General features: G+C 42.7%; 1 protein-coding gene across 1 annotated transcript in view; it reads left to right on the top strand.

Annotated features, from left to right (window-relative positions):
- Window positions 1-17,206, top strand: part of LOC138950096 (uncharacterized) — a 34,577-nt gene extending 17,371 nt beyond the window's left edge. Inside the window, exon 4 of the mRNA XM_070321862.1 lies at window positions 16,490-17,206. Within this exon, the coding sequence (XP_070177963.1) occupies window positions 16,490-16,734 (245 nt within the window). The 3' untranslated portion in view covers window positions 16,735-17,206. The remainder of the gene's footprint in view (window positions 1-16,489) is intronic.
- Window positions 17,207-23,012: the final 5,806 nt, after the last annotated feature.

The raw sequence follows: 23,012 nt of genomic DNA, 5'->3' as shown, positions 1-23,012 counted from the left end.
AGATTCAAAGACAGGAGGCCACCAGTATGTGTTTTAACCTTCAGTATGGTTCTCTTCTGGATGCATCTTTCAAATTCTTTCAGGAAGAAAAGGAACAAGGAATTCACAAAGACAAGTGGGAAGAGTGGTTGCGGGCAAACATTGGCATCTCACCAGCTTATTCACGCAAACTGAGAGAGATTGCTCGTTTGCTGAAACCATACTTTAGCAGGTTTTCTACAGTTGGTCTGTCTTTCATTGAAATCTACTCTCTGAGAAAAGATTTGAAGACAATGTTTGAAAGTAATGAGGAGATCAGAAAATATTGGACTTCTCCCACGCAAGAACCACTACAACTCCAAACACGATCCTCTCAGGTAGAAAACACTCAGTTGTGAGAAGTCAGTCACGGTTGAGCAGAGCGCTCCAGCCTGGAGCGCCAGGTCTTTGTATTGCCTGCTGTTGATGTTTCTTCCAACCCGTCAAACAACTTCTAAAGGCTGCCTTCGGGCGGCCGCCGAGTGCACTTTATGCAAATGACTTGGGTATTTGATTCAAGCTTTGACAAGTGTACTTGGTGGCTGCTTTGAAACTCAACAAAGCCTAGTACTCCCCTTTCACAAACACTTCCCAAACGCAAGCAACTTCCTTTTCCCCGCTGCAGTCAAAACAAAGCTGTCATAGCGGGTTTTCCCGATTGACAAAAATTCTTATTACACACTCAGACTATTTGGAGCCGCGTTTGTCCTCCAGTGCCCAATTGCATAAGAATATTCTGGTGATGAATAAACGCGCTTTGTGTCATTAGCATCTAAAGATTTCTTGTTTACAATAGTTGTGTTGATCTGATGAAGCGCGGAACTGATCTTAGGGTTGTCATGGTGAAACACTCGCTTCTGAAACAGTGCTTCCTTGTAGTTATCATGCGATATGCTCGACTTTACAACCTGTTTGCTTACACCCTTTGCTTTTTTAACCACCCCTTTCTCACTTGCAACACTGTACATCTTTGCACGCATACTCCTTAATTATCTTCCCATTCATTTCATCTTTCATCTTTCCAATAACCTTCTTGTTAACATTTGAGTGCAATGGTGATTCTTTAGGGTAGTCGCAAGTGTCATAAAAAGAATCTTTTCCTTTTACTGCAGGACTTTCAGCTTCTAGATCTTTGTAAATGTCATCCGCTGGAATGTCAAGTAAGAATGAATCTGTGTCTGTGTAAAGTACTCTCGATTTGGGATATCTTGGTTTCAAATAATCATACAAAAACTCAAGCATCAACAGTTTTGACAACTCTAGCACAGTAAAGCCTATGAATACTGGTTTGTCAAGCTTGACTACAAGTTTTTTCATTAAGATACCATACAGCTGTTCATGAAAGTATTTAAAGTCTTGATACTGTGGTTTGGATGTCAGCTTGATGGCCTCATTTTCTCTTGTAACAAGTCTAACATCCTTTCTCTTGTGTGGGTTTTCCATTGTCTTACCAAAGCAACTGTTGTTCATCAGTTTAAAAAAGTCTTTCTCTGATGCATCAGCGGCTTTGGTTCTCAGTTCTGTGTTTTTCATGATGTAAGGTTTCATAAACTGTTCTTGATCAAATAAAATTATACGATGAACAGCCTTCAAAATTAATCCATGTCTAATGTAAAACTGTAACAGTCTGTAGTGACACACATACTTCTTTTTGTGAAACAGATTGGGCACCAGCTTTGGAGGTTCTCTTGGGTTTACTTTTAACCTCTCAGCCGCTAAAGGATAATCATTATGTAGATCATGAAGTGATAGTGGATAGTCTAAGTCAACTTCTAGTATCCATCCCTTTCGACTGTCTGGGCCTGCTTTTAATATTGTCAGCACAACACATTGTGAAAATGGTCCTGAATAGATCTTAAAGTTCCGAAGTGGAAGCGTCTGACACATTGCCCAACCATACAAATTGTTTGCATCTAGATACATGATGTAATTAGAAGGTTTCATAGGATCAAAGTCGTCCAAGTATTTGTTGTTGGCTTTGCAGTAATTGTGTGAAGCCATACTGATTCCTCCACGTAGTCCATTTTCAATCATCTGAAGTGTAGGTAGATCTGATAGCAAGTCAATCTTTACTCCTGTAAATCTAAGAAATGCATCCCAGCTCATGCCTGGTGCAGATATGTAATGTGAAGGATCTAGATTGTAGTGCTTCATACATGTTCTTCTGTAATTCTCAAATATATCTGCAAGTAAACAAACATCAGCCAACAAATATTGATCATGATAATCACCCATTGTATTACATCCTAATTTATTCCATGCAGTCTTAGCGTGTTCATAGTCTTCGTCACTTATACCTTTACCCTTCAGCCGTGAGAAGTAAGCATCCTTTGGTGGTAACTCATCTTCATCAAACCTCTCCCACGAATCCATGTATTCATATGGATAGACTCCCTTTCTAACTAAGTCACTGTCAAAGTACTTACATGTGATTGGGAAAGCAGTTAGTGATGAAGATAAAGACTCAAGTGTTCCCATCAGATGTTGAGCAGAATCGTAGAAGTATAAACTATTCAGAGTAAAGGCCATGTACTTTTCTGAAGACTGCGCAATGCATCTTGCTTTGTATTCATCAGTTACTGCCTGCATGATCAGATGTGAATCATAACCGCGCAAGTTATGGAAGAAGATTGGAAGCTTCCAAGTCTTAGGATCAAACTTTAATTGTAGATTACATTTGCTGTGTGCTGCTCCTCGGAACTGCCCACTTACATGATCATGATCTCTTACTATTGGATTGTCTGTGTTTGGTGTTAGACTTTGTTCGCATATCCAACACTGTGTGGTAGAGTTAAACTGTTCTTGGTCTTCAGGTTTCATAACAATGTCTGAAAGATTCAGTTGTTTGGAGCAGTCATTTCGCACTTGGTTCATTTGCTGTAAGAAGTTCTTTGCTGCATTAGGTCCTCTGTACAATTGCGGTTTAGAATGTTTACCATCTGAACTAACAACAATAAATGCATATGAACAGACTTGATGATTACTTAGAGTTACTGTTTTAGGTAGGTCTTTTGGTAAAGGTCCTTCATATGGCACAATGATAGATTCAAAGTCAGCATAAACAACATAAGGACTTTTCTGTAGTTTGCATACATTCTTAAAATACACTTTGCTGTCTGGCGGTGGTGTTGTTAACTTCACAACCGCATCATCAACGCTCTTACAATGTTGCTTGTGTATAAGTGCTGCATGAATTGATGGAATACGCAAGAGACATCGCCTACAAAAGTCTTGTTTACTATTGTGATTGCTTGTGCTCGCCATCAGTCTACTCATTGTACGAATCAAAGTGTAATGATATTTTACACCATCAGTCATTAGTAACATGTCAACATGGTTAGTATCACAATCACCAATCGTTGGTGAGTTCTTTGATATTCTGACTGGTTTCAGTTCATCTTCCTCATCCCACGTGTAAACATTTACGGTGATGGGTTTGTTTTGCTGTTCAAATTTGTCAATGCTTGTAATGCTGACAGGAAATTCAATACCAGTAAAGTTTAGTTTATTTCTGTATGCATGATAGTTAGACACTCTTTCTGCATTTTTCTTTACACTGTACAGTCTTGCCAGAACACACCACATAAAACATTTGTCATCATCATTCTTTATGTTCAGCACAGCACGTTTTTTGACAAGAGCAGGAGGTAAAGGTATGTAACTTCTACCTCTGATGGGGGCAAATTTACTTAGCTTCAATTCTATTTTTAGAATTTCACCTTCTGACCATCCGGATCCTTTCATCTTTGCATCCTCTGCAGCTTGCTCAAACCGTTTCATCATTTCATCTGCCCAGTTTCCATTCAATTCTGCCATAGAATTAAGTGCTAGTTGTCTGGTTGAAACATGAACTTCTAGCACCTCATCACTGACTGTTTTGTATTTTATTAAACTGACTATCTGCACTTTTACTGGAGGTTCAATCAACAAATTGTTTGGAATTTGTTCAATGGCGTCTTGCACACTGGACTGCACATTTTGAGGATCCGTTACTTGTAATTCAACGGTGTCAAATACTGTCGATAAAGATTCTAATACAGAGTCTTCCATCGCTGTGAGTTTGATTTTATAACTCAAAATAAAAATATAAATTAAAAAAATGAAGTTGCTTAGAATTCTTTCTCAGAGCTTCCATTTTTGTTAACACTATAAAATCTGAAATAAAAAATCATTTAACATTTGTACCACGTGGAACTAATTGTAATTCCTCTTTTACAAAGGCTCTTTGCGGTGCTGGTTCTCTCAAGTAATATATAGGTGGATTTGTCTCTACTACTCTCTTGATTTCATGAATGTCAATACTCCAGATTGGATCCGTTGCACGCTTCCTGCTGTCACCCTCAGCTTCACCGGGTGCATATAAATATCTGACTTTCTGATTGAAAGGTAGTAATGCCACTGGTGTTGTTGACTTTGGAGCAACAGGTATTGTTTTCTGTTTGATTGCATCAACTGGTCTTAACCCTGTAGCTTTAAATACCTCCAGATTCATTGCTCTAAGTACTGATGGTAATCTTTTGACCCATTCAGTGTTACGCAATTTACTTTCTGTGTCCAAAAATTCCTGATGGTACTGATATGAAAACAGTTTTTCTGCCAACTGTTTGTTAAAGCTCTCAACAATAGCCTGTGACCTGTGGTTTCCTGGAATACCTCTCTTCACTGTAACATGATGTTTTAACAGAAGCTGGTTGACAGCTCCTTTAAACTCCTTACCATCATCGCACTGAATCATTCTGGGATACTTTAGTGGTCCACGTCTGTAAATTTCTTGCAGGGCAACAGCTGTAGCTATAGCACTTTTCTCTGTCAACGGTTCAGCATCTTTGTATCTTGTTGCAACATCAACTACAGTCAGTGCATACTTATATTTTTTCCTTCTGACTGTGTCATGCGGTAAATACAGCAGGTCTATTTGATGAGTGTCATTCGGTTTGATGTTAACAAAGTGTGGTCGTGTAATTTTTCTTGGTGCAGGTAAATAGATCTGCCAAACTGCCTGCTTTGACAACCATTTCTTTGCTGTATCTTGAGAAACACCTGCTGCGTCACTGAGCTTGTCAATAGCAGTTCTTCCTTTCCAGTATCCTTTTGGGGAATAATATATTTTAGATAACAAAGCATCACTCATGGTTTTTTAAATGACAGAATATTAAGATTTGACAGCACGCGCAATAAAGTAAACAACAGCCATACCAATAACAATGAAAACAATCTCGCCCACCTTCTGCTCTTCTGAAGGCTGATAAAAGTCACCCAGTTTTGGAGGAGCACTTGTCTTCATTTTCTTTCCAGTTACAAGATAGTATTCTTGAATGGCTGCATCAACATTGGCAAAGGTTTTGTTTGCATGTCCTTGCTGCCTGAGATGTGTTCTGACACAACAAACACGTAGATCTTAACTGATTTACTACTACTCCCTACTTCCTTTTCAATTTGTATTGTGATTCCTTCTGATCCGTTTTCAATTCGCCTTCCACTTCCATGCAGTTTGTTGTCGTCAGTTGTTCTGAGATCTAGCCATAACGCATATTTATTTGTCAAGAAATCTTCTACGCCAACACCGTGTAAATGTAGATCTTTAGCCACAAGATCAGATGTTGGGTCTTTCAATCTTCCTCCAGTAAAGTACTTTCTTGCTTCATCATAGTGTTGGTATGGCAGCATGCCAGATGCAAATATTTGGTTTGGCTGCCCTTCAATTGTGCAATATACTCTATTGATTAGTGGATTGTAAAACTTTTCTATTTGCCTTTCATATGAATCTTTTGGTTCCTCAAACAACATAAGTATTCCCTTCATTGACCTAGCTGGTGTATTCAAGTTAATGTTCCAGATTGGATCAGCCTGGCTTTTTGAGTCACTTGAGAAAAAGTGACTCTATGTAATCGGTCAGTGTTAGTCTGTCCGGCCGGCCGTCCGGCCGGCCGGCCGTCCGGCCGGCCGTCCGTAGACACCACCTTAACGTTGGACTTTTCTCGGAAACTATCAAAGCGATCCGGCTCATATTTTGTTTAGTCGTGACCTCCAATGACCTCTACACTTTAACGATGGTTTCGTTGACCTTTGACCTTTTTCAAGGTCACAGGTCAGCGTCAAAGGAAAAATTAGACATTTTATATCTTTGGCAAAGTTCATCGGATGTGATTGAAACTTTGTAGGATTATTCTTTACATCAAAGTATTTACATCTGTAGCCTTTTACGAACGTTATCAGAAAAACAAGGGAGATAACTAGCCTTTTCTGTTCGGCAACACACAACTTAACGTTGGGCTTTTCTCGGAAACTATAAAAGTGACCGGGCTCAAATTTTATGTGAACGTGACTCCCAGTGACCTCTACACCTTGACGTCTGCTTTGGTGACCTTTGACCTTTTTCAAGGTCACAGGTATGTCTTGAAGGAAAAAAATTGAAATATCATATCTCTGAAACTATTCATCGGATTTGATTCAAACTTTATAGGATTATTCTTTACATCAAATTATTTACATCTGTATTGTGTTGTGAATAGCAATTTCTTCCTGTCCATCTGATGCCTCATATAATATTCAGAACTGCGAAAGTGACTCGATCGAGCGTTTGCTCTTCTTGTTGAAAGTGTACTGTGATTCAACACTCTTTCATAATAGATAGGCAGCTTAGAACTGTACTGATTTTCTATAAGTCTAGCCAGTTCAGGATGGTTTACAACATCAAACTCTAAAGAAATTCCAGACACCTTATACTTTGCTTCCGGGTCTTGTGAAAGCATAACACGATCATAACTATTGAAAGTCAGGTCGTATGACAGCCTGTCACGCAATGCTCCTTGATAGAAGGGAGGATGTGAATTTATGAGTTCAAAGTCAAGTGGAATACAAAATTTGTTTCCAAAAGCAACATTGACAGCGTTATCTTTTTTGTTATTGTCAGCTTTATCTCCTGCTCCTATTCTAACTTTTATCCCATTGTCTGACTGAATCCCTTGAAACACTCTGTTTTTCTTTTCATTGTCAGTCAACCAATTATCTGCGTAAACTAAAAAAACATCTGCATTATTCAATGACATCACTTCCCGCCCTTCCAGTTTGACAGTAATCTTCCTCACAATTGCTCTTCCTACATTATAAGCCAAAGTCCTATTTTCATCTGAGCCAGATTCTAATTCTAATTTGAATGATAGTCTTACAGTGCCTGGTACAATAACATCGTTCTTACCTAGATTAGGAAACCTAACAGTAAGTATTTCATTCTGATCAATAGTAGAAGGATTATTTGTAACTATAACTGTTTGCCTTATTCCTTTTACCCCGAGAGGTTCTTTCAGCCTTCTGTAAGGATCAAGAACAGAACCGAACGATTGTGCCATCTTTTTTTATTTTCAAAATAAAAAATAAGTTACAAATGGCAGAAGGTGGATTTGAAGATTTATTTGAGCCAGCGGACGACATGAGCGAAGCAATCCCTTTGGTTCCCTACCATCATTCACTGCATTATGAGGTGGCACGACATGAACTTCTGGAAGGTAAAGTTAGAGATTTTTACAAAAGTTTAGGAGAAGAACCTGATGTTTTAGATCCAAACCAGTTCAAAATGGAAGCAAATCATTTATATACAACTAGCGATAAAGGAGAAAAAGTCCAACTTACATATAAATCTAATCCTGCTAAGTTTCTATCAAAAGTTTCACTGAAACAAAAACTTACTGCTAATCGACTTAGGCAATTAGATATTGTGCCTAGCACACGGTCATCACCTTCCCATGTTGTTTCCTTACTTCAAAAAGCAGAACTAGGACTACCAACTGCTACTCAAATAGAATCTGTTCCATTGCAAAATCTTAATAAACTTGCAGATGAGGCTGATCAACTTATACAAGAGATAGAGACTTCTTTTTCTGAGGAAACTTCACTGAAGACTCCACATGAACTATTACCTATGAGAGAAATAGAAGCCCTTAATCAATCACTACAAACCATCAGAGGTGAAATAGCAAATAATCTGTCAAAACTAGGTCAGCTGGATGAAGATATAAACAAAGAGAAACAAAAACTTGCTGACGCTGATGATTTGAACCTAGAACAAGAAGTAAAAAACAGAATTTCTAAGCGTTTAAAAGATTTGCAGGAGGAGAAAGCCATAAGGTTAGAAGTTCTAAGTAACAATAGAGAACAACTGAGAACACAGGTCAGCAGAATAAAAAATACAATTCAAAGAATCCTTTACGAAGACACAACTCTTGCTGAAAGAATTAGAACGCTTTTCAGAGAGCAGGGAATCACAATAGCTAGTATACTAACTGCGTTAGGATTTGCAATAAGCACATTAGTGTTAACATTCACAGGTGGCACTGTCACACCTCCACCTCCACCTTCACCTTCATCTCCATCTGATCCGGGATGGGTAAAGAAACAACTCAAACACATTGCAGAACTATTAAAGAAACTAGCAGCAAAAGCTTTGGATGCACTTCCAGGAATCATTGGTTCAATTGTTAGCTGGCTGTTATCTTTTGCAGGTAAAGTTGTTGGTTTCATGGCTGAACATCTCTGGACTCTAATAGTTTTAATTGCAGGTGTTCTGCTAACGAGAATAAAGCAAAAGTAAGCCTACACCCACTCCACCAATTACTAGAGCAGTCTTCTGCGATTCATGATCATCACTAATACTAACAGCTTGATCATCACTAGTGACAGAATGATCTTCACCTGCAGCCCGATCTTCACTTGTCACGCTTTGTTTCTGTTCATTGTGATATGGCTGTAGCATCGTTCTGATTTCTGAATTCAGTTCTTCACCCTTTCCAAGCGGCTGGGTGTCACTAGCAATAATGATTTCATTGTTATAATTTGTTATTGTTCCAATCTGCAGCTGGAGATCAGAAGGTAACATGTAAAGGCAGTTACCAACAGCAAAGTCAACTTTTGATTTTGCATAACGGAGAGAGTCTTGATACCTTTTGATGCTGGAAGGCAGATCAACTGCAGAGTTTATGACATCTTCTAAATTTGATAACAACTGTTTCTGTGCACCAAACCCTGTGCTTGTTCTCATTATGTTTGATCGTGTCTGTGCCTGCGAGCCTAGCAAGCACCACGCATATGTTCGGATAGATTCATTGATCCTTTCAACACCTGATCCAGTGAAACCTTTGCCGGTGTCTAATATAAAAGTAGTCCATGCATTGTGGTGCTGTTGTTCTATTGATCCTAACTGTACCTGCACATTTGAAGAAAAAGATGTATGACCTGGCCAGTAATCAAAATTATACCTCCTGTGGACACCCCATAAATATAGTGTTCCCATGCCATGGTTTTTGTCTTGCTTTTGCCTAAAGTCGGTCTTAAAATCTATATTGAATTCATTGCAGAGACGCTCATACACTTTCATGTTTATCCTATTGTTGAATGGGTTCCAGCTCTTTTCATGCGGCATTGGTGCCTGAAGTTCAGACAAGATTCTCCTGCACTGATAGTAAACGTGAAATGTGTACACACACTTTGTCAGTAAGTTTGAATTATTCATGTGGTCTGCATAGGACACTCCACATCCTGTGGTTGCACAGAATATTGCAAAGTTTAACTGATTCTGATAGAACTGAATTGGGTGAGAGTTCCACATCTTTGGAACACTATCATTTTTGATTGGGGGATTTAGGTAAGAATGGAATGGGTCAGGCACTTTAACGCGAATGGATTCTGTTTCTGTTACAGCAAAGTCCAACTCATGGAAAGAAATAGTCTTTGGATTGTAATATGGTCCAGTTTTGTATTTAACGTCTTTGTTGAATTTATACTGACTCATTTTTGTTGTTGAATAAAAAATGTTTATCACACTAACAAATGTGAAGACTGGTGTGCCAGTTAAACTTGCAAACCCTATCAACAATCAAAATGGAGGAATGAAAGTTGCACTGCATGAAATTATGTACAAGGTTACTTGGTATAATATCAGTAAAAAAAAGGCTAACAACTGGGTTAGAATTAATGGTAAAACACATTCTGTAGAAGATGGTTACTATGACTTCTGCACTTTAGAGAAAGAATTGTTTGCTCCAGTAGGTATTACAGCGAGTTTAAATCATGCAAGTCTCATTGCTACTCTTACTATGCCCAAAACTAGAGAAGTAACCAGATCATTTGAGTTTCCAACCAAACTCCTTGATATGCTTGGAATTACAAATATATACAAGGGAACACGTCCCATTGACATGGATGTTAACAGTGTACTGTTTGTTCACATGAGAGAGCTTAACACATCCTATAATCTGTTTAATGATCAGCGTTCTGATCTGCTTAGGATTCTTCCACCGAGTGATGCCTCTTTTTGTAAAATGCACGTGCCAACATTTAAGACACTTCAGTTCAAGGACTTGGAGGAAGGGTGTCATGAATTCCTACACATTGATCTGAAAAATCAAAGTGGACAACCAGTTGATTGTTTGTTTAACATTACATTGGAAATAGTTCCATAAAATATTGAGTATTAAAATGTCGAGTGGACCTACAATAGTTTATCCTGTTGCATGTTCAACTATAGAGTTGAAAGATTTAGCAGACGCTATCGACTTTGAGAGCAATGCTGAAGTTGGTGCAGTGTATGCATTCGAGTTTACAGACACTGGTCATTACAAGAGAAAGGAAATCGACGATGAAAAGAAACCAAGATTCCTCAAACTAGGTCAAATCCGTGATGTTAATGTACCTGATCCAATTGTCGATGACACATTCTACATGTGGAAACATCAGAATAAAAAATGGGTACTTAGTCCTGTTATGAAAAAGATTGACTGGGAAATGAAGTTTGAACTTGTGAGTCCATACACTCTTGTTGGAAAAGACGACACATTCCGTAAGTCAATCAATGCTGGACCACTAATTGTTAGCCTTGTTCCTGCGATTAACAGCAGGGGAGAAGTTGCAGTTAAACCTTTCCATAAGAACAACTATCTCATTCACAGAAAACAAAGTGTTGAAAAGGACGCTGACACCATTGTCGATTTTATACCCAAGCTTCCAATAGGGCAGAATGCAACTATGATATTTGATATAGTTGTCAGGAAAAGGGAAGAAACCACAAACACTGTTCTAATGAGAGGAATAAATCTCAACTGGAGACCATTAAATGTTGAAGAAGTCAGAGTATTTATTGCTGTTCAAAAGGATTCTAACACAATAAAAAAACAGACGTCAAACCAAAATGTTGTTGTTAACGCAGATATAAATAATTTAACAGAAATAAGAAGTATTAATCTTACTTATCTTGATTTGATTGCTTTCTACTATACAGATAAGGTGTTAAGCAATGAACAGCTTCAAAGCTTAGCAGAAACACTGGCCAGTGAGAATTAAGATAAATATTTTATATTTTACATTAAAAAGATGACTAGCAGTGTGAAGCTTTATCCTAATATTGATGAAAGTGCAGCAGAAAGTCAACAATTCAGACTGGCACACATTAGTAATATACAAAAACAACTAGAAGATGAATTAGAAAAATATTCTCGCGCTAGACGTAAGTACTCAACAACTTACAACAGCCTTTCTAATGCCAGCACTGGTTCTACTATCCTTGCATCAGCTGCAGGTGTAACGGGAACAATTCTGTTAGCTACCGGAGTAGGGACTCCAGTTTCTCTAATCCTAGGTGGTGTCGCAGCAGCAGTTGGTGGTTTATCATTTATAGCATCAGCTATAATGAAAAAAATTGTGAAAAAGCTTGAAAAACACGAATCCATTTCCACTCTTGCATCATCAAAATTGTCTAGCCTAAAACTGTCTATCAGTAAAGCACTTGAAGATTCAAAAGTTTCTGACGAAGAATTCAAACAGATACAAACAGACTTTGATGACTACAAAAGTAAGAAAGCAAGTATTCAAACAAAAACACGAGCTGAATATAACAAGCCAATCGATATAGAAGATCTGAAAAAGCAGTTTTTAAAAAAGGGGATTCAAATAGGACGGGAAGAAAAAGTAAAAATAGAATCACTTGTAAAGAGTTAACTATTCGTTTAGACAGTCACATTGCATGTATCAGATATAATTCTAACAGTGAAAGAACATATGAAGTAAAGTTTGTAAATGAGAGAGCGTATTGAGCTTAAGAATGTTGTATAAGAGAAAGGGGGAATGTACGTTCTGGGTTACTGATTCCGACAGACCCGGCATTGGTTCAAAACAACCTTACTTTACTGGGGTTTTTTTTTGTATGGATTTATGCAGTATTTTTCTGATTTTGTCGCATGTTTCATTTTAGTAAAAGTTTAGTCCAGAAGCCTATTTTGCGTTAATATTTAGGGTCTGTCGGAATCGGTGAGCCAGAACGTACATTCCCCCTTTCTCTGTTTATGAAACATGTAACAAAACAACACTAACAAAACAACAAGTCTTGCTTAGTTCCACAAGAAAAAGCGCATATTTTTTGCTGTTTTGTGTGTTTTCAATACACAATTGCATACACATACATTGTTCATGTAGCCGTTTTGACCGTTTATGATTAATTCTGATCTAAAATCAGTATATCAGAGTAACCAGAAGAGGTTCAAAATCCAGAATCAGAAAGAAAAAGGATTTCGGAAATTTAATTTTGATCATAATTTTTATATTTTTAATTTTCAGAGCTTGTTTTTAATCCAAATATAACATATTTATATGTTTTTGGAATCAGGAAATGATGTAGAATAAATGTCTTTGATGACGTCATATCCGGCTTTTTGTAAAAGTTGAGGCGGCACTGTCACACCCTCATTTTTCAATCAAATTGATTGAAATTTTGGCAATGCAATCTTCGACAAAAGCCGGACTTTGGTATTGCATTTCAGCTTGGTGGCTTAAAAAATAATTAATGAATTTGGTCATTAAAAATCGGAAACTTGTCATTAAGTTTTTTTCTTAAACGATCCAAAAACAATTTCCATCTTATTCTTCGTCATTTTCTGATTCCAAAAACATTACCCGCTATTACGAGCTAGTCGTGTGACAGAGAGTTTTCTTGCACACGAGACTGTAGATGTTTCACGACGGCTTTAGCCGGAGTGAAACAGCAGCAGTCGAGTGTGCAAGAAAACTCTCTGTCACACGACTAGCTCGTAATGGCGATTATGTCTCACAGCTTCAACAGAGGAGAGAACAAACACGTTTTGCGTACTCACGCTTGATAAACCTAAACACAGGAGCAGCCATTGTGGAGAGATCTACTTTTTGACGAAAGTGACCGAACAACTATAAATGACGTCTCGGAATATGTGAATGACGTCACAGTCATCGTCACAGTCTGTATCTTTTGAAGCATCGCAATCTTCATGACGTCTTTCTGTGTCTGCATCCGCGAAATGTTTGTTCTTTCCGGGATCTTTGTCATCTATGTTCACAACTCTGTCCTTATAGTGTCAGACTAACAGGCCTCCTGAGCGAGCCACTTTCCAAGGGCAGCTAAATTCGCGTATGGAAACAGTACTGTCGTCTGGGATGCCGTTTTCAGTATTCTGAGCGTTGAAAAATTTGTAAAGAGAAGAAACGATAACAGCAGGAGAAATAAAAGTCGTGTGTGCATTTTGGGGTTTTTGGGGGGACGATTTCGAGTTTGAATCCGTTCTTGCACATGCTCCAAAGCGCGTAACATACAATCTTGCACACGTTTGCTTTAGTAGTGGCAAAGAAGGAAAGCGTGTGACATATACATATGTTATATTTGGATTACAAACAAGCTCTGAAAATTAAAAATATGAAAATTATGATTAGAATTAATTGTCCGAAATCGATTTAGAAACAATTTCATCTTATTCCTTGTCGGTCCCTGATTCCAAAAACATATAGATATGCTATGTTTTGATTAAAAACAAACTCAGTACGCTATAAAGAATAGAGATACAGAAAAGCGTGCTATCCCGCTCAGCGCGACCATTACAGCACTATTCTGGCTTGTCGATTTCACTGCCTTTGCCACGAGCGGTGGACTGACGAAACTACGAGTATGCGATCTTGGTGGAAAAAAGCAGTGCGTTCAGTTTCATTCCGTGAGTTCCACAGCTTGACTAAATGTTGTTATTTCGCCTTACGCGATTTGTTTATTGGTGTTTTACCAGTCATGTTTCTCAAGGCTTGTCAAGATTTGCACAAGATTGGAAGAGTTTTACTTTCAAGAAATTAAAGTTAAAGGTTTGAAACAGTTTCAGAGAACTGGTGTCTTATGTAGTTAAATCAGCAAAGCTGATTGTTTCAGTTGCAGTATGCAACATATAATCCAGGGGCGGATTAGGGGGGGGGGGGGGTGTTACAGGGGTTCCGGACCCCCCCCCCCCCGGCTGTCCCCCCCCCCCTTAAAAAAATTCGGTCTGTGAATTTGGTGTGTGTTCTGTCTGTTAATTGTTTAATTGTCACAGTACGCGACATGTCTTCCTTCTAACCATACTACACTCTTCAAAAAAAGTTAAGGATCGGTTGAAAAAACGGATCTAAAAAATTGCCAAAAAATTAAACATCGACATAATGATTAAAAGATTAATGTGTTTGAATTAACAAATGAACAATGAGTCTTGACCTAGAATTTTGTTTGGCAGGCAGAGTTATTTCCCTTTGTGGGACTTCTCAGAAGCTTCTGCATTTTGGAAGAAAAAGGGTGTTTTTTATAGCCCCATGAAATTTGCGGAACGCATGCCAGGGAAAAAGGTTGTGATGCACGTGCTACAACAGGGTCCTGGCTATGAACATCGCTCACCAGCTTGTGTTTAAAGGTTGACACGCTGACACAATTATGCACAGTAGCAACATGCCCCCACGAAGAAAACTGAGCGATTTGGATAGAGGAAGGGCAATAGGATGGCTACAAGACGGTGTTGCTGCCAGACAATTGGCCCAGAGGCTTGCAGTGGCTCCCTCTGTCATCGTCAGACTAAAACAGAGATTCCACGCAACTGGAAGAGTGCAGGAGCGACAACGTTCTGGTCGGCCCAGAGTCACCACACAAAGAGAGGATCGCTTCATTCAGAGGCAGGCCATGCAACAAAGAATGGCTACGGCAAACAACATTAGGCAACGCCTACAAGCTACCACCAACACTGTTGTTAGTGGTCAGACGATCCGAAACCGCTTACACAACTTTGGCTTGCGTGCAAGGCGTCCAGTCCGAGGAACAACCCTGACTGCTAATCACCGAGCCTGGTGCACTCAACATGTGAGGTGGCAACGTCAGCAGTGGGCTCAGGTGTTGTTTACAGATGAGTCCCGCTTTTGCTTGGAACCTGCTGATGGTCGCATCCGAGTGTGGAGGCGTCGCAAAAAGCGCTTCGCAGAAGGCGCTGTTCTGGATCGACAGCGTTTTGGCGGAGGCTCTGTGATGGTCTGGGGAGGGATCAGCACACGTCTAAGGACACCTCTGTACCATGTAGTGGGCAACTTGACCGGTGTCCGCTACCAGAATGAGATCCTGCAACCCCTGGTCGTTCCAGCCCTCCAAGCGATCGGCCCTCGTGCGATTCTTCAGGATGACAACGCACCTCCCCATCGCTCTGCAGCTGTAAACACCTTCATCCAGCAGGCCAGGGTCAACGGGATGCTGTGGCCAGCCAACAGCCCGGACCTGAACCCCATAGAGCACATGTGGGACGAGCTTTGTCGTCGGGTACAGCAACATCTCCCTCCTCCTGCCAATCTGGGTCAACTGCTGCAATGGCTCCAGCAGGAGTGGAATGGAGTTTCCAGAGCACTCATATGCAACCTGATCCACTCCATGCGTCAACGATGTGTTGAATGCCTGGCACACAACGGAGGGCACACGCGTTATTGACACTGATTCACATTGTTGTGAATTCCATTTTCGAGGGTTGTCACGTTTGACACACTCTAGCTAAATTGTCGCTGCCGCGTTCGATCTTTGCTTTGTTTGTCATTACTCCTTGGTTGTTCAATTATATAATTTAAAAAAAATGAAAGAATTCGGTCTTGTCTGTTTTGTGTGGCGTGCTTGTAAAAAAGTGATCCTTAACTTTTTTTGAAGAGTGTATATGATGTCGGGAGCAGATATCAGTGAAGATAAATTGCCATTATTTAATACTATCGTTAAAAGAAATAATGAGTGGCTGCTGACACCAGTTGATCATGTTTAAAATCAAGGATAAGCCGCAAATTGTTTATAAAATAGCTAAAATTCTTCAGCTTCAGGGGGGCTTTGTCCCCCAGACCCCCCAACGAGACCCTGGACCCCAGGTTGTACCCCCCCTCCCCTCTGGCTTACTGCTCCGCCCCTGTAATCTGTGTTCCTAAGACAATGATTGTATGTATAAGTATGGTTCTTGAGCATTTTCACACAGACACACAAGCAAACACACACACACACACACACACACACACACACACACACACACACACACACACACACACACACACACACACACACACACACAAACAACACATGCTAACCTAGAGCTAATGCGTCTTCGCCGGAAAGGTCAGAGCCAAAGTGTGTTTTTCAAGGATCATCTTTCTTCCGCAGTTATCGCTGGTGAGGTCCGCCTTTACCTGGGCGCACAGAGAAACGGCTCTATCTTTCAATGGTCCAACGGCCAACAGGTGGCAGCCAGCGGGTCCAATGAAAGCTTCTGGTCAGCGCTTGAGCCCAGCCACGATGAAGAACTTTGCCTCACTCTTTATACTCTTACTTCTGCATCGGTAATGTGGCATGATGGTTTATGTGATCTCGTAAGCTCTGGTGTAATCTGCGAATATGATGAGAACTGACCAAGCTGCATTGGGCATGTGGTGTGGGGTGCGATCTGGGTTGTTGTGGAGGTTATGGGGTCGTGTGTAAGTGTTAGTTAGGGGGGTGGGATCTTCTTTCTTTCTTTATTTGGTGTTTAACGTCGTTTTCAACCACAAAGGTTATATCGCGACGGGGAAAGGGGGGGGGGGGGGGGGGGGAAGATGGGATAGAGCCACTTGTTAATTGTTTCTTGTTCACAAAAGCACAAATCAAAAAATTGCTCCAGGGGCTTGCAACGTAGTACAATATATGACCTTACTGGGAGAATGCAAGTTTCCAGTACAAAGGACTTAACATTTCTTACATACTGCTTGACTAAAATCTTTACAAACATTGACTATATTCTATACAAGAAACACTTAACAAGGGTAAAAGGAGAAACAGAACCCGTTAGTCGCCTCTTACGACATGCTGGGGAGCATCGGGTAAATTCTTCCCCCTAACCCGCGGAGGGTGGGTGGGATCTGGGTTGTTGTTAGAGTTATGGGGTTGTATGTGGTAGTTAGGGGGGGGGGGGGGGTGAGAGGCTGCATTGGGCATGTGGTGTGGGGTGCGATCTGGGTTGTTGTGGAGGTTATGGGGTCGTGTGTAAGTGTTAGTTAGGGGGGTGGGATCTTCTTTCTTTCTTTATTTGGTGTTTAACGTCGTTTTCAACCACGAAGGTTATATCGCGACGGGGAAAGGGGGGGGGGGGGGTGGTTGTGGGGGTTATGGGGTCGTTAACTTTGTAAGTGTTTGTTAGGGGGGTGAGATCTAGGTTGTTGTGGGAATAATGGAGTTGCATGTGAGTGTTTGGTAGGTGGGGGGGGGGGGGGGGGGCTGGGTAGTTGTGGGAATAATGGGGTTGTATGTAAGTGTTTGGTAGGTGGGGGGGGGGGGGGCTGGGTAGTTGTGGGAATAATGGGGTTCTATGTGAGTGTTTGGTAGGTGGGGGGGGGGGGACTGGGTGGTTGTGGGAATAATGGGGTTGTATGTGAGTGTTTGGTAGAAGGAGGGGGGGGGGGGGGGGCTGGGTTCGTTGTGGGAATAATGGGGTTGTATGTGAGTGTTTGGTAGGTGGGGGGGGGGGGGGCTGGGTAGTTGTGGGAATAATGGGGTTGTATGTGAGTGTTTGGTAAGTGGGGGGGGGGGGGGGGACTGGGTAGTTGTGGGAATAATGGGGTTGTATGTGAGTGTTTGGTAGGTGGGGGGGGGGGGGGGGCTGGGTAGTTGTGGGAATAATGGGGTTGTATGTGAGTGTTTGGTAGGTGGGAGGGGGGGGGGCTGGGTTTGTTGTGGGAATAATGGGGTTGTATGTGAGTGTTTGGTAGGTGGGGGGGGGGGGGGGCAGGGTAGTGAGTGTTTGGTAGGTGGGGGGGGGGGGACTGGGTGGTTGTGGGAATAATGGGGTTGTATGTGAGTGTTTGGTAGAAGGGGGGGGGGGCTGGGTTTGTTGTGGGAATAATGGGGTTGTATGTGAGTGTTTGGTAGGTGGGGGGGGGGGGGGGGCTGGGTAGTTGTGGGAATAATGGAGTTGTATGTGAGTGTTTGGTAGGTGGGGGGGGGGGGACTGGGTAGTTGTGGGAATAATGGGGTTGTATGTGAGTGTTTGGTAGGTGGGGGGGGGGGGGGGCTGGGTAGTTGTGGGAATAATGGGGTTGTATGTGAGTGTTTGGTAGGTGGGGGGGGGGGGGCTGGGTTTGTTGTGGGAATAATGGGGTTGTATGTGAGTGTTTGGTAGGTGGGGGGGGGGGGGGCTGGGTAGTTGTGGGAATAATGGGGTTGTATGTGAGTGTTTGGTAGGTGGGTGGGGGGGGGGGGTTGTGGGAATAATGGGGTTGTATGTGAGTGTTTGGTAGGTGGGGGGGGGGGGGTGCCGGGTAGTTGTGGGAATAATGGGGTTGTATGTGAGTGTTTGGTAGGTGGGGGGGGGGGGCTGGGTAGTTGTGGCAATAATGGGGTTGTATGTGAGTGTTTGGTAGGTGGGGGGGACTTGGTAGTTGTGGGTTGTATGTGAGTGTTTGGTAGGTGGGGGAGGGGGGCTGGGTACCTGTGGGAATAATGGGGTTGTATGTGAGTGTTTGGTAGGTGGGGGGGGGGGGGGGGCTGGGTAGTTGTGGGAATAATGGGGTTGTATGTGAGTGTTTGGTGGGGGAGGGGGGGGGAGCTGGGTAGTTGTGAGAATAATAGGGTTGTATGTGCATGAGTGTTTGGTAGGTGGGCAGGGGGGGCTGGGTAGTTGTGAGAAAAATGGGGCTGTATGTGAGTGTTTGGTAGGTGGGCAGGGGAGGGGGGGGGGGGGGTAGTTGTGGGAATAATGGGGTTGTATGTGAGTGTTTGGTAGGTGGGGGGGGGGGGGGCTGGGTAGTTGTGGGAATAATGGGGTTGTATGTAAGTGTTTGGTAGGTGGGGGGGGGGGGGGCTGGGTTTGTTGTGGGAATAATGGGGTTGTATGTGAGTGTTTGGTAGGTGGGGGGGGGGGGGGCAGGGTAGTTGTGGGAATAATGGGGTTGTATGTGAGTGTTTGGTGGGTGGGGGGGGGGGGGCTGGGTAGTTGTGGGAATAATGGGGTTGTATGTGAGTGTTTGGTGGGTGGGGGGGGGGGCTGGGTAGTTGTGGGAATAATGGGGTTGTATGTGAGTGTTTGGGTGGGTGGGGGGGGGGGGGGCTGGGTAGTTGTGGGAATAATGGGGTTGTATGTGAGTGTTTGGTGGGTGGGGGGGGGGGGGCTGGGTAGTTGTGGGAATAATGGGGTTGTATGTGAGTGTTTGGTGGGTGGGGGGTGTTATGGAGTGGTATAGCCCGGTTTTTAGACAATCATAAATGCCTCTACACAACTCTATAAATTTAGTATTTGTTTACAGACTTGAATGTAATCTGAATAGTTGTCCGCTACCGTAGCTTACAAGTGTTACACGACACTTGAGATTGCCACAAGTTCTCAAACGTCGTATAGTTGTGTTCTTTTATTCTACGTCGCCCGTCTTCGCAGCAACAGAAAACAACTCGTCAAATTGAGTTCGAGGATTTATTCAGCATTCAATACATACAACTGCACAACGTAGCAGAACTCAAATAGAAACTTTTTTAACATTCAAATCGCGCTGGCATATATAGTAAATACTCAATCTCGAGAATATTCCAGACCGAACATGATACAACTACATTATACGAGCCGTCTATGGACTAGAACAGTGACGCTCTCTGTGACGCACATCAAAAGCGCCGACGCACTTAATCCGAACGAACGCCACGAACTCACACTACAAACAGCGTGATAAACAACTTGTTTTGACAGGACTAGAAAGTTCACCTGCATTCTCGTCCAAGCATAAATATTGTGTTTACAAAATATAATATCGGTACTTTCCCACAAAGTACAAATAAGTCAACTACATGCAACACACAAAACTGAACCAAAGCTCAGCAACGGTAGCGTTTCCTAACATTACCCCCAACACCAGAAGAAATTTACCTAATTTCTTTCAATCACTGAAACACTACCTGTACACATATTATGTTTACATAACAGATTGAAAACCAGGTATGTACATTAGTCTGTTGGAGAATGAACACAGTTTTAATCACATACTCGGCTGAGAAAATCTGCTCCAACATTATCTGAACCCTTGATCGATTCCACTCGCATATCAAAGTTCTGCAAGTACATCACCCACCTCATGATACGATTATTCACAAACTTCGCAGAGTTCAGGTAGGTGAGGGGTTTGTGATCAGTCTGAAGCACGAATTTCACCCCTTGGAGATAAAGTTCAAATTTCTTGATTCCCCACACGATGGCTAAACACTCTTTCTCCATGGTCGAGTAGTTCTTCTCGGCTCCTGACAGCTTCTTGCTGGCATAGCTGACCGGAAACGGTTTACCTCCATGCTCTTGCATCAGCATGGCGCCGATCCTTTCGTCCGATGCGTCTGTACGCAAGATGAACTCTTTGGCGGTATCAGGAAGGCGTAGCACCGGGTCTCGTGACATCAGGTCGCGCACGGTCTGGTATGCCTTCTCCTGAGCTGGTCCCCAGAGTATTCGGTTGGGGCATCCTTTTCGGGTCATGTCCGACAAAGGCGCCGTTATGGCGGCGAAGTTTGGAATAAACTCTCTGTAGTACCCAGCCAATCCAAGGAAGGATCGCACCTGCTTCTTGGTTTCAGGACGTGGCGCATTGAGGATCTTGGTGACGTTTTCCAACAAAAGCCCCTTTTGACCTTCCTTCAGTGAATGACCTATGAAGTCAACGTTGTCGATCCCCAAAATGCACTTGCTGGGTCTCACGGTCAGATTGGCTTTTGACAGGCGGGAAAACAGTTCCCTCAAAGTCTCCAGATGCTCCGCAAAGGTCTTCGTGTGGACTAGCAGATCATCCCAGTAATACACAACATTCTTCATTCCTTTGAGCATTTTTCGCATTCCCCTCTTCAGGGTAGCACCACTGTTCACCATGCCAAAAGGCATCCGCAGGCACTCATACGTTCCGTCTGGAGTTGCAAAGGCGGTCTTTGGTATGTCCTCTTCGCGCACAGGAATTTGCCAATATCCCTTGCTGAGATCGATCTTTGAGAAGATCTTACTGCCAGTCAACCGTCGGAACAGATCAGCCGCCGTCGGCATTGGTTCAGGGTCAAACACGGTGATCTTATTCACTTTCCTGAAGTCAATGCATACCCTGTTTGTGCCGTCTTTCTTCTTGACAACAACAACGGGAGATGAGTAAGGGGATGATGACTCACGGATGACCTCCATCTTCAACATGTTGTCGATGTCCTTCTTCAAAGATTCCCGAGCCTGAAACGGGATAGGGTATGGTTTTGAGCGAACAGGAACGTCAGATGTGAGGTGGACTTCGTGTTCGACCAAGGACGTAGAGCCTGGAACATCAGAGAACCTATGGGTGAAGTCGCCCATAAAATCATGCAGCTCCTTCTGCTGATCTTCTGTCAGGTCAGGTCCTAGCTTGACGTCATCCACTCCCTCTTTCTTGTGGAGGTCTCCCAACTCCAGTAGTTCCTCACCGTCGAACTCGTCTTGTTCGGCTGGTTCTTCCGCACTTGCTGCGACCTGTACTGCTTCCGGAGGTCTCTCCACATACAGTTTCAGGAGGTTAGCGTGGTAGATCTTGGACTTCTTGCCGACATTCACCTTGTAGTCGTTGATCCCTACCACGGCCTCAACCTCGTATGGGCCTTTCCACTGCATCAGTAGTTTGTTGTGATCAGTGGGGAGCAGTATCAGCACTTTGTTACCTGGTGTAAACTTCCTGTTTACGGCTTTGCGGTCGTAGTAGTGCTTTCCGCTATCCTGAGACTTTCTCAAGTTTTCTCTCGCAATCTCGAGAGTCTCCTCCAGTTTCTCTCGCAACTCGAACACGTACTGGTAACTGTTCTTCACTTCAGGTGTGTCCACATCTTTCGTCCACAATTCCTTTAGTATTTGCATCGGACCTCTCACGGTCCGCCCGTACATCAGCTCGAACGGGGAGAATCCAGTGGACTCTTGTGGCACCTCCCTGTATGCAAATAGCAAGGCATTGATGTAGCGATGCCACTGCCTTGGCTGCTCACTGCATAGTTTCTTCAGCGTGGACTTCAGCGTCGCATTGAATTTTTCGACCAGCCCATTGCACATCGGGTGATAAGGTGTCGTAGTCAAGTGACGAATGCTCAGCAGCCTGTTGACCTCTTCCATACATTCAGAGACAAACTGTGTCCCCAGGTCTGTGAGGATCTCTTCAGGAACCCCAATTCTGCTGAAAATGTCCACAAGTGCCTCGGCAACAGTCTCGGTGTCAATTTTCTTCAGAGGCACGGCTTCTGGGTACCTGGTTGCATAGTCTACCAGGGTCAGTACCCAACGATGACCCGCTTCACTTGGCGGTTTGATCTCGCCGATGAGGTCAATGGCCACCCTCTTGAAAGGTCGGTCGATCAAAGGCATCTTCTGCAACGGCACTTTCGGAACCCTTCCTCGAGGTATGGTTTTCTGGCAAATATCGCACGATCGGCAGAATCGAGTCACATCTGCATGCAGTCCTGGCCAGTAAAACGCAGCCTGGATTCTGTCCGATGTCTTCTTGACACCCAGGTGACCTCCCATAATAGAGTCGTGGGCCACCTCCATCACCTGGCGCCTAAGTGGTTGAGGCACCAGAACTTGACGTAATGGCTTCCCACCGTTGACTCTCGGGTGCTGGAACACTCTGTACAGGATCTTGGCCTTTACTTCAAAGTGCACAGTGCCTTCGCCCTTGGTCATCTCCTTGAC

The sequence above is a fragment of the Littorina saxatilis genome, linkage group LG16 (genome assembly GCF_037325665.1).
Source record: "Littorina saxatilis isolate snail1 linkage group LG16, US_GU_Lsax_2.0, whole genome shotgun sequence".
Lineage (NCBI taxonomy): Eukaryota > Metazoa > Mollusca > Gastropoda > Littorinimorpha > Littorinidae > Littorina > Littorina saxatilis.
Note: the sequence above shows the minus strand (reverse complement) of the source record. Positions and strands in the feature narration are given on the sequence as shown.